The sequence below is a fragment of the Taudactylus pleione genome, unplaced genomic scaffold, assembly GCF_031769625.1.
Source record: "Taudactylus pleione unplaced genomic scaffold, aTauple2 ptg000566l, whole genome shotgun sequence".
NCBI classification, from domain to species: domain Eukaryota; kingdom Metazoa; phylum Chordata; class Amphibia; order Anura; family Myobatrachidae; genus Taudactylus; species Taudactylus pleione.
Window position 1 is genome coordinate 1,073,877 of NW_028284968.1, and position 16,124 is coordinate 1,090,000.

The following is a 16,124-nucleotide window of genomic DNA, read 5'->3' on the forward strand; positions in this document are numbered from 1 at the left end:
AGATGTGTTACTATAGAGGTGTTGGGGAGGGGATGCAGGTGGGATGTGTTACTATAGAGGTGATGGGGGAGGGGATGCAGGTGGGATGTGTTACTATAGAGGTGATGGGGAGGGGATGCAGGTGGGATGTGTTACTATAGAGGTGATGGGGAGGGGATGCAGGTGGGATGTGTTACTACAGAGGTGATGGGGGAGGGGATGCAGGTGGGATGTGTTACTATAGAGGTGATGGGGAGGGGATTTGTTACTATAGAGGTGATGGGGAGGGGATGTAGGTGGGATGTGTTACTATACAGGTGATGGGGAGGGGATGTAGGTGGGATGTGTTACTATAGAGGTGATGGGGGAGGGGATGCACGTGGGATGTGTTACTATAGAGGTGATGGGGATGCACGTGGGATGTGTTACTATAGAGGTGATGGGGAGGGGATGTGTTACTATAGAGGTGATGGGGAGGGGATGCAGGTGGGATGTGTTACTATAGAGGTGATGGGGGAGGGGATGTTGGTGGGATGTGTTACTATAGAGGTGATGGGGAGGGGATGCAGGTGGGATGTGTTACTATAGAGGTGATGGGGGAGGGGATGTAGGTGGGATGTGTTACTATAGAGGTGATGGGGAGGGGATGCACGTGGGATGCGTTACTATAGAGGTGATGGGAAGGGGATGCACGTGGTATGCGTTACTATAGAGGTGATGGGGAGGGGATGCAGGTGGGATGTGTTACTATAGAGGTGATGGGGGAGGGGATGAACCTGGGATGTGTTACTATAGAGGTGTTGGGGAGGGGATGTAGGTGGGATGTGTTACTATAGAGGTGATGGGGAGGGGATGCACGTGGGATGTGTTACAATAGAGGTGATGGGGAGGGGATGCACGTGGTATGTGTTACTATAGAGGTGATGGGGAGGGGATGCAGGTGGGATGTGTTACTATAGAGGTAGTGGGGGAGGCGATGAACGTGGGATGTGTTACTATAGAGGTGATGGGGAGGGGATGTGTTACTATAGATGTGATGGGGAGGGGATGCAGGTGGGATGTGTTACTATAGAAGTGATGGGGAGGGGATGCAGGTGGGATGTGTTACTATAGCGGTGATGGGGAGGGGATGCAGGTGGGATGTGTTACTATAGCGGTGATGGGGAGGGGATGCAGGTGGGATGTGTTACTATAGAGGTGATGGGGAGGGGATGCAGGTGGGATGTGTTACTATAGAGGTGATGGGGAGGGGATGCAGGTGGGATGTGTTACTATAGAGGTGATGGGGGAGGGGATGCAGGTGGGATGTGTTACTATAGAGGTGATGGGGGAGGGGATGTGTTACTATAGAGGTGATGGGGAGGGGATGCAGGTGGGATGTGTTACTATAGAGGTGATGGGGGAGGGGATGTAGGTGGGATGTGTTTACTATAGAGGTGATGGGGAGGGGATGCAGGTGGGATGTGTTACTATAGAGGTGATGGGGAGGGGATGCAGGTGGGATGTGTTACTATAGAGGTGATGGGGGAGGGGATGTTGGTGGGATGTGTTACTATAGAGGTGATGGGGAGGGGATGTTGGTGGGATGTGTTACTATAGAGGTGATGGGGAGGGGATGCAGGTGGGATGTGTTACTATAGAGGTGATGGGGGAGGGGATGCAGGTGGGATGTGTTACTATAGAGGTGATGGGGAGGGGATGTAGGTGGGATGTGTTATTATAGAGGTGATGGGGAGGGGATGCAGGTGGGATGTGTTACTATAGAGGTGATGGGGAGGGGATGCAGGTGGGATGTGTTACTATAGAGGTGATGGGGAGGGGATGCAGGAGGGATGTGTTACTATAGAGGTGATGGGGGAGGGGATGCAGGTGGGATGTGTTACTATAGAGGTGATGGGGAGGGGATGCAGGTGGGATGTGTTACTATAGAGGTGATGGGGAGGGGATGCAGGTGGGATGTGTTACTATAGAGGTGATGGGGGAGGGGATGTGTTACTATAGAGGAGATGGGGGAGGGGATGCAGGTGGGATGTGTTACTATAGAGGTGATGGGGGAGGGGATGCAGGTGGGATGTGTTACTATAGAGGTGATGGGGAGGGGATGCAGGTGGGATGTGTTACTATAGAGGTGATGGGGGAGGGGATGCAGGTGGGATGTGTTACTATAGAGGTGATGGGGAGGGGATGCAGGTGGGATGTGTTACTATAGAGGTGATGGGGAGGGGATGTAGGTGGGATGTGTTACTATAGAGGTGATGGGGAGGGGATGCAGGTGGGATGTGTTATTATAGAGGTGATGGGGGAGGGGATGTAGGTGGGATGTGTTATTATAGAGGTGATGGGGGAGGGGATGTGTTACTATAGAGGTGATGGGGAGGGGATGTGTTACTATAGAGGTGATGGGGGAGGGGATGTAGGTGGGATGTGTTATTATAGAGGTGATGGGGGAGGGGATGTGTTACTATAAAGGTGATGGGGAGGGGATGTGTTACTATAGAGGTGATGGGGAGGGGATGTGTTACTATAGAGGTGATGGGGGAGGGGATGTGTTACTATAGAGGTGATGGGGAGGGGATGCAGGTGGGATGTGTTACTATAGAGGTGATGGGGAGGGGATGCAGGTGGGATGTGTTACTATAGAGGTGATGGGGAGGGGATGTGTTACTATAGAGGTGATGGGGAGGGGATGCAGGTGGGATGTGTTACAATAGAGGTGATGGGGAGAGGATGTAGGTGGGATGTGTTTACTATAGAGGTGATGGGGAGGGGATGCAGGTGGGATGTGTTACTATAGAGGTGATGGGGAGGGGATGCAGGTGGGATGTGTTACTATAGAGGTGATGGGGGAGGGGATGTTGGTGGGATGTGTTACTATAGAGGTGATGGGGAGGGGATGTTGGTGGGATGTGTTACTATAGAGGTGATGGGGAGGGGATGCAGGTGGGATGTGTTACTATAGAGGTGATGGGGGAGGGGATGCAGGTGGGATGTGTTACTATAGAGGTGATGGGGAGGGGATGTAGGTGGGATGTGTTATTATAGAGGTGATGGGGAGGGGATGCAGGTGGGATGTGTTACTATAGAGGTGATGGGGAGGGGATGCAGGTGGGATGTGTTACTATAGAGGTGATGGGGAGGGGATGCAGGAGGGATGTGTTACTATAGAGGTGATGGGGGAGGGGATGCAGGTGGGATGTGTTACTATAGAGGTGATGGGGAGGGGATGCAGGTGGGATGTGTTACTATAGAGGTGATGGGGAGGGGATGCAGGTGGGATGTGTTACTATAGAGGTGATGGGGGAGGGGATGTGTTACTATAGAGGAGATGGGGGAGGGGATGCAGGTGGGATGTGTTACTATAGAGGTGATGGGGGAGGGGATGCAGGTGGGATGTGTTACTATAGAGGTGATGGGGAGGGGATGCAGGTGGGATGTGTTACTATAGAGGTGATGGGGGAGGGGATGCAGGTGGGATGTGTTACTATAGAGGTGATGGGGAGGGGATGCAGGTGGGATGTGTTACTATAGAGGTGATGGGGAGGGGATGTAGGTGGGATGTGTTACTATAGAGGTGATGGGGAGGGGATGCAGGTGGGATGTGTTATTATAGAGGTGATGGGGGAGGGGATGTAGGTGGGATGTGTTATTATAGAGGTGATGGGGGAGGGGATGTGTTACTATAAAGGTGATGGGGAGGGGATGTGTTACTATAGAGGTGATGGGGAGGGGATGTGTTACTATAGAGGTGATGGGGGAGGGGATGTGTTACTATAGAGGTGATGGGGAGGGGATGCAGGTGGGATGTGTTACTATAGAGGTGATGGGGAGGGGATGCAGGTGGGATGTGTTACTATAGAGGTGATGGGGAGGGGATGTGTTACTATAGAGGTGATGGGGAGGGGATGCAGGTGGGATGTGTTACAATAGAGGTGATGGGGAGAGGATGCAGGTGGGATGTGTTACAATAGAGGTGATGGGGAGGGGATGCAGGTGGGATGTGTTACAATAGAGGTGATGGGGGAGGGGATGTAGGTGGGATGTGTTACTATAGAGGTGATGGGGGAGGGGATGTAGGTGGGATGTGTTACTATAGAGGTGATGGGGAGGGGATGCAGGTGGGATGTGTTACTATAGAGGTGATGGGGGAGGGGATGTAGGTGGGATGTGTTACTATAGAGGTGATGGGGAGGGGATGCAGGTGGGATGTGTTACTATAGAGGTGATGGGGGAGGGGATGCAGGTGGGATGTGTTACTATAGAGGTGATGGGGGAGGGGATGTAGGTGGGATGGTGGGATGTGTTACTATAGAGGTGATGGGGGAGGGGATGCAGGTGGGATGTGTTACTATAGAGGTGATGGGGAGGGGATGCAGGTGGGATGTGTTACTATAGAGGTGATGGGGGAGGGGATGCAGGTGGGATGTGTTACTATAGAGGTGATGGGGGAGGGGATGCAGGTGGGATGTGTTACTATAGAGGTGTTGGGGAGGTGATGCAGGTGGAATGTGTTACTATAGAGGTGATGGGGAGGGGATGTAGGTGGGATGTTTTACTATAGAGGTGATGGGGGAGGGGATGCAGGTGGGATGTGTTACTATAGAGGTGTTGGGGAGGTGATGCAGGTGGAATGTGTTACTATAGAGGTGATGGGGGAGGGGATGCAGGTGGGATGTGTTACTATAGAGGTGATGGGGGAGGGGATGCAGGTGGGATGTGTTACTATAGAGGTGATGGGGAGGGGATGCAGGTGGGATGTGTTACTACAGAGGTGATGGGGAGGGGATGCAGGTGGGATGTGTTACAATAGAGGTGATGGGGAGAGGATGCAGGTGGGATGTGTTACAATAGAGGTGATGGGGAGGGGATGCAGGTGGGATGTGTTACAATAGAGGTGATGGGGGAGGGGATGTAGGTGGGATGTGTTACTATAGAGGTGATGGGGGAGGGGATGTAGGTGGGATGTGTTACTATAGAGGTGATGGGGAGGGGATGCAGGTGGGATGTGTTACTATAGAGGTGATGGGGGAGGGGATGTAGGTGGGATGTGTTACTATAGAGGTGATGGGGAGGGGATGCAGGTGGGATGTGTTACTATAGAGGTGATGGGGGAGGGGATGCAGGTGGGATGTGTTACTATAGAGGTGATGGGGGAGGGGATGTAGGTGGGATGTGTTACTATAGAGGTGATGGGGAGGGGATGCAGGTGGGATGTGTTACTATAGAGGTGATGGGGGAGGGGATGCAGGTGGGATGTGTTACTATAGAGGTGATGGGGGAGGGGATGAAGGTGGGATGTGTTACTATAGAGGTGATGGGGGAGGGGATGCAGGTGGGATGTGTTACTATAGAGGTGATGGGGAGGGGATGCAGGTGGGATGTGTTACTATAGAGGTGATGGGGGAGGGGATGCAGGTGGGATGTGTTACTATAGAGGTGATGGGGGAGGGGATGCAGGTGGGATGTGTTACTATAGAGGTGTTGGGGAGGTGATGCAGGTGGAATGTGTTACTATAGAGGTGATGGGGAGGGGATGTAGGTGGGATGTTTTACTATAGAGGTGATGGGGGAGGGGATGCAGGTGGGATGTGTTACTATAGAGGTGTTGGGGAGGTGATGCAGGTGGAATGTGTTACTATAGAGGTGATGGGGGAGGGGATGCAGGTGGGATGTGTTACTATAGAGGTGATGGGGGAGGGGATGCAGGTGGGATGTGTTACTATAGAGGTGATGGGGAGGGGATGCAGGTGGGATGTGTTACTATAGAGGTGATGGGGAGGGGATGCAGGTGGGATGTGTTACTATAGAGGTGATGGGGGAGGGGATGCAGGTGGGATGTGTTACTATAGAGGTGATGGGGGAGGGCATGCAGGTGGGATGTGTTACTATAGAGGTGTTGGGGAGGTGATGCAGGTGGAATGTGTTACTATAGAGGTGATGGGGGAGGGGATGCAGGTGGGATGTGTTACTATAGAGGTGATGGGGGAGGGGATGCAGGTGGGATGTGTTACTATAGAGGTGATGGGGAGGGGATGCAGGTGGGATGTGTTACTATAGAGGTGATGGGGGAGGGGATGTAGGTGGGATGTGTTACTATAGAGGTGATGGGGAGGGGATGCAGGTGGGATGTGTTACTATAGAGGTGATGGGGGAGGGGATGCAGGTGGGATGTGTTACTATAGAGGTGATGGGGGAGGGGATGAAGGTGGGATGTGTTACTATAGAGGTGATAGGGGAGGGGATGCAGGTGGGATGTGTTACTATAGAGGTGTTGGGGAGGTGATGCAGGTGGAATGTGTTACTATAGAGGTGATGGGGAGGGGATGCAGGTGGGATGTGTTACTATAGAGGTGATGGGGGAGGGGATGTAGGTGGGATGTGTTACTATAGAGGTGATGGGGAGGGGATGCAGGTGGGATGTGTTACTATAGAGGTGTTGGGGAGGGGATGCAGGTGGGATGTGTTACTATAGAGGTGATGGGGGAGGGGATGCAGGTGGGATGTGTTACTATAGAGGTGATGGGGGAGGGCATGCAGGTGGGATGTGTTACTATAGAGGTGTTGGGGAGGTGATGCATGTGGGATGTGTTACTATAGAGGTGATGGGGGAATTCCCTACGCCGCCCCTTCCCAAAGCCCTACGCCGTCCCTTTTCCAACACCCTAGCCCCCCCCCTCCCTCCTCCCAACCTGCCACTACTTAACTCCCTAGGCTGCCCTTGGACCTGAGATAACGGTGCAGATTTCCATCATACCCAATGGCCGCGGGATTCTGCCCAACAGTCAGACTTTACAAAAGACAGACCACATTGGATGGTGCAGCACAAATTAAATAACCCTCCTCGGAAAAAGTACCCACCTAAAAGTTGCTCAACCACATGAGCCCAATTCCCTATAGTATTGACCAGGATGATGAATAACGATAATCTATTATGTCCTCTGATGTACTTTATATTTTAGCGGACACTTTGTAACCCTTTACACTAAGAGCGCGAGCTGTGGGGATTACCCGAGGATTAATAACTGGCTACAATGGGCAGAAACGTATATATCTAAACCCCCTCGGTATAACGCTCCAGCTGTTCTCTGGTGGGGCTCTCAGGACTCTTTTATGCTGAAGTTCCTTCCTCGGGTATAATGGACTTTTAGTCCTCCTCTCACACATGTGACTTGGATGGGAACCAAATGTTCTCTCACTGGCATCACAAGCGCCTGACAGAGCTGCGGCCCCCTCTGTGCCCGCCCGGATACACCCCACAATACACGGAGATCACTATTTAAAGGAAACCCACCATCAGCAGTCACTCATTAGTTATTATAGAGTAGTAATTAGGTTGTTATAAGGATCTTCTCTGTTTACAATTTTTTTTTCAGTTTTATAAAACCTGCCGCTGTCACTGTTGCTATTGCTGTCCTGGTCACTGTTGCTATTGCTGTCCAGGTCACTGTTGCTATTGCTGTCCTGGTCACTGTTGCTATTGCTGTCCTGGTCACTGTTGCTATTGCTGTCCAGGTCACTGTTGCTATTGCTGTCCAGGTCACTGTTGCTATTGCTGTCCTGGTCACTGTTGCTATTGCTGTCCTGGTCACTGTTGCTATTGCTGTCCTGGTCACTGTTGCTATTGCTGTCCTGGTCACTGTTGCTATTGCTGTCCAGGTCACTGTTGCTATTGCTGTCCAGGTCACTGTTGCTATTGCTGTCCAGGTCACTGTTGCTATTGCTGTCCTGGTCACTGTTGCTATTGCTGTCCTGGTCACTGTTGCTATTGCTGTCCTGGTCACTGTTGCTATTGCTGTCCTGGTCACTGTTGCTATTGCTGTCCTGGTCACTGTTGCTATTGCTGTCCAGGTCACTGTTGCTATTGCTGTCCTGGTCACTGTTGCTATTGCTGTCCTGGTCACTGTTGCTATTGCTGTCCAGGTCACTGTTGCTATTGCTGTCCAGGTCACTGTTGCTATTGCTGTCCTGGTCACTGTTGCTATTGCTGTCCTGGTCACTGTTGCTATTGCTGTCCTGGTCACTGTTGCTATTGCTGTCCTGGTCACTGTTGCTATTGCTGTCCTGGTCACTGTTGCTATTGCTGTCCTGGTCACTGTTGCTATTGCTGTCAGTGATTAGATACTGCCTACAAAATATAATACAAAGTGTGAGCTGCCATGCTGATTTTTGGCTTAATGAATACAACACCAACATTGCAACAATGGCACCGAAAAACTTTCGGAGGTGGCAGTAAGCGCCATTAGGAGATGCCCTATGAAGGCCCCTGACATGACACGGACGACTCTAAGGAACGGTACAGGAAGGAAGACCGCAGAGATTACAGCAGAATGGGGTCCATTGTGTGATGCACCCGAGCAGACCATACACGGCTATAGGCGATGAGGGGTGGTACACATCTCCCCTCATTCAGCTCCACAGAGTGTTACTGAGCGTTCGCCTGTACTCTGGGTGATCAGATGTGCGCTTATATAGAGATCCATCCAATTCCGACAGATCCTGGCATCAGCTATAAGACTGGCGTAAAAGCGCGCAGATAGTGATGGGTGCTTTCGCAGGCGGATGGATGGGGGCGGGGCGGGAACTTAGTTGCAGCCAGGTCTGACATCAGGAATACATCTGCATTTATTTATGGGTACCTAATGCGCCAACGTGCATCAGGTCCAAAGCCTCCAAATCTATTGCAATAAGTCCTTGGTCCATTATCCGAGTAACATTATAGAAAGGGACCTATTGTTGCTGCAGAGGTGCAGGCCAGTAAGGGGATCAGGTCCCCCCCAAAAATCTAACAGTATAAAGAAAAAATAAGTAATAATACCACACATAGGATTAGATAACAGGCTCTGGGCCTGAATCGGAGACGCTCGCTCTGAATCAGGGCCGGGCTTTTTTTTTTTTTTTTTTGGCGCGGCCTCTTGGCCGCTCGCATAGCTGTGGGTGACCACCCACAGCTATAGCGAGCGGCCATGATGATGGTCTCGATGGTCAAGACCATCGCGACCATTGGGCTTGCGACGAGACCCTTGTGGTAGGGTCTCGCTCATCGCAAGCCCCAGAGAGCTTTCGGCTCTAACAGAGCCGGAAGCTCTCCACTGACATCACTCGTGAGGTCAGTGGGGCCGCCCCCAAACGGCAAGCGTTCCCTCGGGAACGCCTCCGTTTGGGCAGCCACCCCCCCGGGCCGCCCACAAAAGGAGACGAGCTGTCACTCAACATCGTCAGCTCGCCCCCTTTGGTGCGAGACCCGGAGCGACGGATTGCCCGTCGCTAGCCGGGTCTCGAGCATGCACACGACGGAGCCGGCTCCGTCGTGCACATGCGCTGTGGGCCACCATCGACTCGGTTGCGAGCGCTCAGCGCTTGTGACCGGGTCTGAGTCAGGCCCTTTGTTTGGCTCGTCGTGGCTCCTTTCCCAGACCACATACATGACGACACCCGTTGTCCGTGACACGCAATGGTCATGCAAGACACTTGGCCCCAAACCCCAGTTTTTTGCCTGCCCACCCCAGGCCCCTACCCCACTTAGGACGCGCGCACAGGGAGGCTGTGAATTACATGCACGTTGTGGGGCTGATTATAAGCGTCATACAGGCGGCCCTGGGTGCAGCGGGTACTAGTCGCAGAAGTCTGATTTTCTTCCTTATGCCAATGAATGATTCCGTAGGGTAAATGTGAGGTTCCTCGCGGCTACAAGCGATAAGCAGCTCCATTGGTTTTCCGTCCACAGCCGCCCAATTTCATGGTAAGAAAAATCCGTCCCAGATCCGTATGACCCCGAATCGGAAGGACATAGGCAGCAATGCGTAAATCCTGCACATTCGCTGTATGTTAAAGCTCGCCATTGGCGCCTGTGCGCAGAGACCCATCCATCCCAGCATCAGCCCCTGTTTGTGAAATACGTACAATATAGCTTCTGCTCCGTCTTTCTCCGTGTTACTGCAGCGGTAATGAAGGTTTGCGCTGAGACCATATCACATACATGGGCCACACTGTTAGTATAATGGAGGCATTGTGTATAACAGAGGCAGTGTATGACCATCCCAGCCAGCGGCACCGCGCAGATAGTCTCGTGCCTTCTCACATGGAGGAGACACAGAATTTCCCTGTTTGACAAGGTCCCAGGAACCCCATCGGGTTCATGTCAGGGACCTCCCAAGCAGGCTAGCAGCAGAGAGTATGGGAAAGGCCTTCCTGCAAATCTCCTCTCACCCTCACTCACCAGGGCTTGTAGCCTCTGCCAAGTGGATCTGTCACTACAACGCTGGCCTGGCACAGATACTATACTGCACAGCCCTGACCTACCTGCAGAGCGTCTCACCCCCCGGCCCCTCACACAGTCACTAAGAAGAGCGAGAACCCTGTACGATGGCACTGTAGCAAATGGTATATTCAACAGACGGCCGTAGTTTCTGTGGAACTACACATCCCAGCATGCCCTGACACAGTCCTAATAGTAAAACTGTGGCAGGGCATCCTGGGATGTGTAGTTCCACAGCAGCTGGAAAGCCGCATGTTAAATACCCCTGCTCTATAGAATTTGTGGCACTACGAATCGCCCTCATAAGTCAGACTGGTAGCGCAGGGGGGTTATGGGTACGCCAATGTGTAAGGACACACGGGCACATTCTACTGATCTACAAACTACTGACAATAGGACTGAAAGTGCTCCTTCCGCGTGCGTGGCTCCAACCAAAATCGAATGGGCCGTTAGTGGGCGCGTCTGAAAATGCAGCCAGGTGATCACTGCCATCCACTTACGTGCGCTCAAAATGCCGATAGAAATGGGATCCCCCTGTGATCTGGCTGCTCGGCCCAAGAGCTGACCAAGTGGATTGTGTCTTAAGTGACCACCCAGAAGTGTGTCCAGTAATAAAAGGCCACATGAGAAGTACCACGTCTTCCATTATAAAGCCACTAACAGCAATCAGTAATGGTGCATATATACCTATCAGTATCAAAGATATTTACTAAGGGGAAGACGTACCAAGCTCTGGAAAGTGATACATTGGAGAGTGATAAACTACCAACCAATCAGCTCCTAACTGTCATGTTACAGGCTGTATTTTAAAAATGACAGTCAGGAGCTGAGATTATACATATATATATATGTGTAGATATTAGCTAGATATATCTATGTTTATATGTACACACGTGGCACCTGTCTGGTGCAGTTAATGACTCAGTAATTGTGACATTGTACACGCGTCGTCCTGCCCATCACTGAAGATGGAGGTTACGGAGAAGCATCATTCACATCACACGGGGAAGCCCAGGGTGTCTCCTGCCACTTTGCCCGGCTAATTGCTGTGAGACGGAAGCTAAATTATGTGCTAAAAAGGCAATGAATCCGAGCCTTCATCTGCTCCTGCTCCAGCTGCTGTGTAACGTGTGTAACGTGTGTAACGTGTGTAATGACAACACTGTGTCAATAGAGAGATAAAAGTGAGATTTATGCCCAGGAACTTCCTCCAGGCTGCAGAGGCCGAATGTCTCCCTCCTGCTCTGCTGATCAGGACAAATGACTAAACTTACACAGAACCTCTTAACCTATTACACGCCGGTAATCTCTCAAAACAAATCATTTTTCTAGGATTTGAGGCCAAATTTTATGCAACTGTGAGAGACTGTGGGGTCTATTAATGAAAAAACGCGCGCTAACTAAAATCTGTATCGTCGATTTTTGCGGCAACACAGATTTTTAGTGCCGTCATTTACCAATCATGGGCTCCGAAAGCTCTGCACCTCTGCGAGTGTTTTCCCTCGCCCACCAGCTGTCTAAGCTCTGCGAAGCGTCGCAGCAAAAAAAAAAAAAAAATGCATGCGGATTTTTGCCGCAGTGCGCCAAGCGGCTAAACCCCAAAAAAGCTTTTAGTTGCGTAGCAAATTGCGGTAACCTCTCTCCCCACTGAAGTCTATGGGAACGGAGGTAAGCAGCGCAAACTAAGTGCGAAATGTTAATAAAGTTGAGAAAAGCTCTGGAGAAAGGGATTGACTCAGCTTAATAAATATGACCTTATATATTAACAACACTGATAACCACAAATGTATATGTATAAGATGGGATAGTTCTGCATTGGGAGTGTCGTTACTATAACAACGTCACTGATCACTGGTTAGTAAAAGCTTCTGCAGGGTCAGGTTATATAATGTATTACAGCGTTTGTGTCATTATTACATTTCCTAAGGCAAGTCCTTTATTGTTCAGCCCGCTCCTCACAAACTAACCCCTGCCCCATGCAAGTCTCAGTTACCAACCAACTTTCCATGAGCAGACCATTGCATCCATCATCCCTCATGCTGTGTAAGTGATGACTGAACGAACAATTAACCTCAGGCTGATGTATGTGGTATTTACACTAATACCAGGGCTGGTAATAAAAGCCACTTCTCTGCCCTGTACTTGTATTTTTGTTATAAATTGTTTGCTCTGCGACTTGGGAACATGGAAACAGACGTAAGATTCATTCAATTACTGCAATAAACCCCCCCCCCACCACCACATAAACCGTTTACTTGACCCACTTTATAGCACAGTTGGAGCAGCATCGATCCCTAGAGCCAAGACATAATCTCCCTGATCTCCATTTGGGCCCTAGTTTGTACAGATCATTTTGTCCTTGCGATGCTAATGGTGCTTTGCTCTGTGTCGCTGACGGGATTGGATCTGCCAAGAGCTACGGAAATGTGCCTGCCTGACAGAAATGGCAGATTTCCGGCAAGTGCCGACCGCGGTCAGATCTTCACGTCGTCAGCTCAGAAGTTCCGTTCCGTTCTCCAGCCCTGGTTCTTTTTTTTTGTCTTCTCTACTTGTACATTGTAATACCCAATGTACTTTTGTAAATGATCGTTTACTGGAACTGCAATGGGTGCGGCTGACGCGCCTTACACACTGTGCAATCTATTATCTGTAGATTGTTTTTTAGTTGTTAGATGTTAAGAAGAACAGTTTCATATCTATATATTGTGGGTGATGTTACATTGCCCATAGCATTGAAGACCATATTTCTTTGGACATCAGATTGATCTAATCTGTTCCGCAACAATATATCACAATTCTGAAAGCTCTAGGGAAGAGGAATAAGTTTGTAGCCACGCGAAAACCCCTCTCTTTGGTTCTTTCTGGAAAGAAAATCGAACAGCCAGTTCCTTTAGGTTTCAGTCTACCATCCGAAATTAAGCAACGCATCACACCCCAAATTCTTTATTTAAATCCACTAAGCACTCAACACAACGTCAATGTACAAGATCGCTCCTAATGTGTACCCCCAGCAATTCCGTTTTTAAAAGTTTTTATTTCTGCTATTTCATTTTAACCAGTGTTTTAATATTTTTCTTCTTTACAACATATTATGATGGGAAGCCAACACCTGTGCTGCACGCGTGTCACATTCAGACAATTGTTACTGATATACAGTCGCTATGCGTAAACTGCTGCCATGTTTGATGCATTCGCTACTCGCCTTTCGTGCCTTCATTCTTGCTCATTTAAGTTTTTCAAAATCTAATAATAATGTACAGACACCAACGACACAGATATCGGCACTGTATAGATTTACTCCATTTATTAGATATGTCAATTTCTCCAGATTATGACGCAGATCAGCTTATTAGTAAACTGTGAAATGTACTTCTTTAAAAATTTAAGTGCAAGTTCAGTGATGTCACTACAGGAATACCGCAAGTGACATCGCCAGACACATTAAGTGAAACGGAGAAGCTACATCTGAACATCGTCCATTTCCTGCTCGTTGCGCCAATTGGCAGCAACATGTTTGAGATCTAAAAAAGTTCGCTAAACAGCCTCCACACTTATAAATAGGTAAACTAAAAACAAATAAAATAAATAACACTCATGTAAACATATTTAACTAATTTACTCCAAACAAATTATGCTAATATATAAAAATATAGTTATATATTATCTGGCCCGGCAGCTGCAGTAGGCAGAATCGTAAGCTCTGGGTGGGCGACTACTATAGAGGCTGAGGGAGGGAGGGGGCTTCAGACACAAATCGGACCCCTCTGTCCTGCAGGCGTGAGAGTTTGGTGGGAGGGGGCAGATGGGGCTTTCTATAGAATTCGTACTTCCGACATAGATCCTCTATATAGCATAAAGCACAGATGAAATGTAGAGTAACACTGACAATGTATTTACAAGTTTCCTGTACAGCATCATATGAAAGGAAGGAATGAATAGCGATAACAGATGTAAACCAAGATAGGCGCGTGGCAGGGCCGCAGGTACATTAACAGTAAAACTTAATGGACAGATTCTTAGAAAAAAAATAATTATATCATGCAAATGAGGGTTTGATAAAGGTGCACGCCCACTACTAGCATCCCGTTTATACCCTAGCAATGGCATATGACGCGTGGGCATAACCGCAACCAGGCCGCTGCCTGATTGTAATGAATAGAAACATCAGACAGCCATGCAGCAATGCGGCAAACTGCACTTTACCTACAGGTAATAAAGCCGCACCCAACACGTTGGCTGCTGCCCCGCAAACATTACGCGCTATGAGCTCGCTAAAGTGGCGTTCCGTGGTGTATTTATACCCAAGTATATTTTGCCAGGTTTGTATAGATGTACAAGAAGAAGCACAGACAACAGATATTACTCAGTAAGATATTTATACAAGTAGCCGCCATGATAAACCCTTTTCCGCGCTATTCTGTAGAGACCATGATGCAGTGGGGCCAGGGGCCAGTTGTCACATGACTGGTGGTCAGGATAAGGGTATTCGGGGTGGGGGTGCCGCATTTCTTGGCTTTCCAGCGAACGGCGACTTATCACAAACATATTAACAGTGATATGTCCGTGTATACAGGCGGTTCTCCAGCTGTACACCCCGTCTACTAACACGGGCCTAATCCACCGCAGCATCAAAAGAGCAGAATAACACAGTTTATGTTTAAAGTGAAATATTCATGAGAATAATGCCAATCGAATTCACTAGAAGCCAGTGCCTCGTGCCTCCTGTGGTCCCCCCGTGAACGGATGGGCGTCAATTTCATGAATATTGCTCCAGTCCAAAAAATGGTGGCCTGTGTAGACAACACACTTTAAGGAGGAAGGAAACAGGAAATTTGCTTTAAGCTCCATGTTATACTGACCTATCAATGGGAGCAGGCGATGGTCTCAGGGTGGGGAGCAACGCGGTACAGTGTACCCCACAGTGCTCTACAGTCAGGGGATTTCAGTCTATTTTCAGCAAGCCAAACGTGCAACGTCTAAGGGGGGTACAGTGACCTAGCGCAGACTGCAGATTCCCATACAGACACTTATGCGGAACTGTTCTGAGCGTTACCTTCTCTCTTCATGCCCATAGCGAGACACTTCTGGTATCGGCAATACTGACAGCGGTTCCTCTGCCGCTTGTCTATCAGGCAGTCTTTGCTGTCCCTGCAGGTGTACGTGAGGTCTTTCCGAACTGTCCGCTTGAAAAACCCTTTGCAACCTTCACAGCTGTACACTCCGTAGTGTTTACCTGCAGCATAGGAAAATATATCAATGTAAATATATAGGATGCAAATAGCATGACGACTTCTGCTGTATAGATCACTTCCTCAACGCACACGCGTCCCCTTTAGCTGATGCCGGCTTGTCTTGATTATCGCATATGAAGCGGAGGAAGGTATTTTTTGAGCTGAACGAATATTCATGGAGGATGCACCCTACCCACGACTAGCCCAATACAGGGGTTGATGGGACTGCAGCCCCAGGCACCCGCACAGAAATAGGCCCATCAAGAAGCTCACTGTCTTCTTAAGTGGTCAATAAAATAACATACCCTTAACTCCTAACTGACCCAGTTCAGTAAGAATAGTCCTGATATTGGGGGACTGCCACGAGCAGAGTTGGAGACACTTTTTCCACTCTTTAATTTCTTTATATACTGCATGAACCATAGAGAATATGGGAAGATGATGTGGTTGGTAAAGGGAGGCACTAGCTATACCCTCTATGGTTCTACCCACGGAATCGATTCCCGGCAGTGCCTGGCCGACCAAAGCAGAGTTCCCGGCAGCGGAAGCCCGACAGCGCTGGAAATCCCGATTGTCGATAGGTAAGTACTGACTAACCTAACCCCCTAACCCTCCGTAGGGGTGCCTAACCCCCCCCAAATGCCTAACCCTAATCCCCCCCT

The 16,124-nt window shown here is 49.6% G+C and overlaps 1 protein-coding gene across 2 annotated transcripts in view; it reads right to left on the reverse strand.

Annotated features, from left to right (window-relative positions):
- Window positions 1-16,124, reverse strand: part of LOC148481760 (retinoic acid receptor RXR-alpha) — an 81,085-nt gene that overhangs the window by 51,382 nt on the left and 13,579 nt on the right. For both annotated transcript variants that reach the window (XM_088453039.1, XM_088453037.1), the window contains exon 2: window positions 15,285-15,464. In XM_088453039.1, the coding sequence (XP_088309165.1) occupies window positions 15,285-15,464 (180 nt within the window). The remainder of the gene's footprint in view (window positions 1-15,284; window positions 15,465-16,124) is intronic.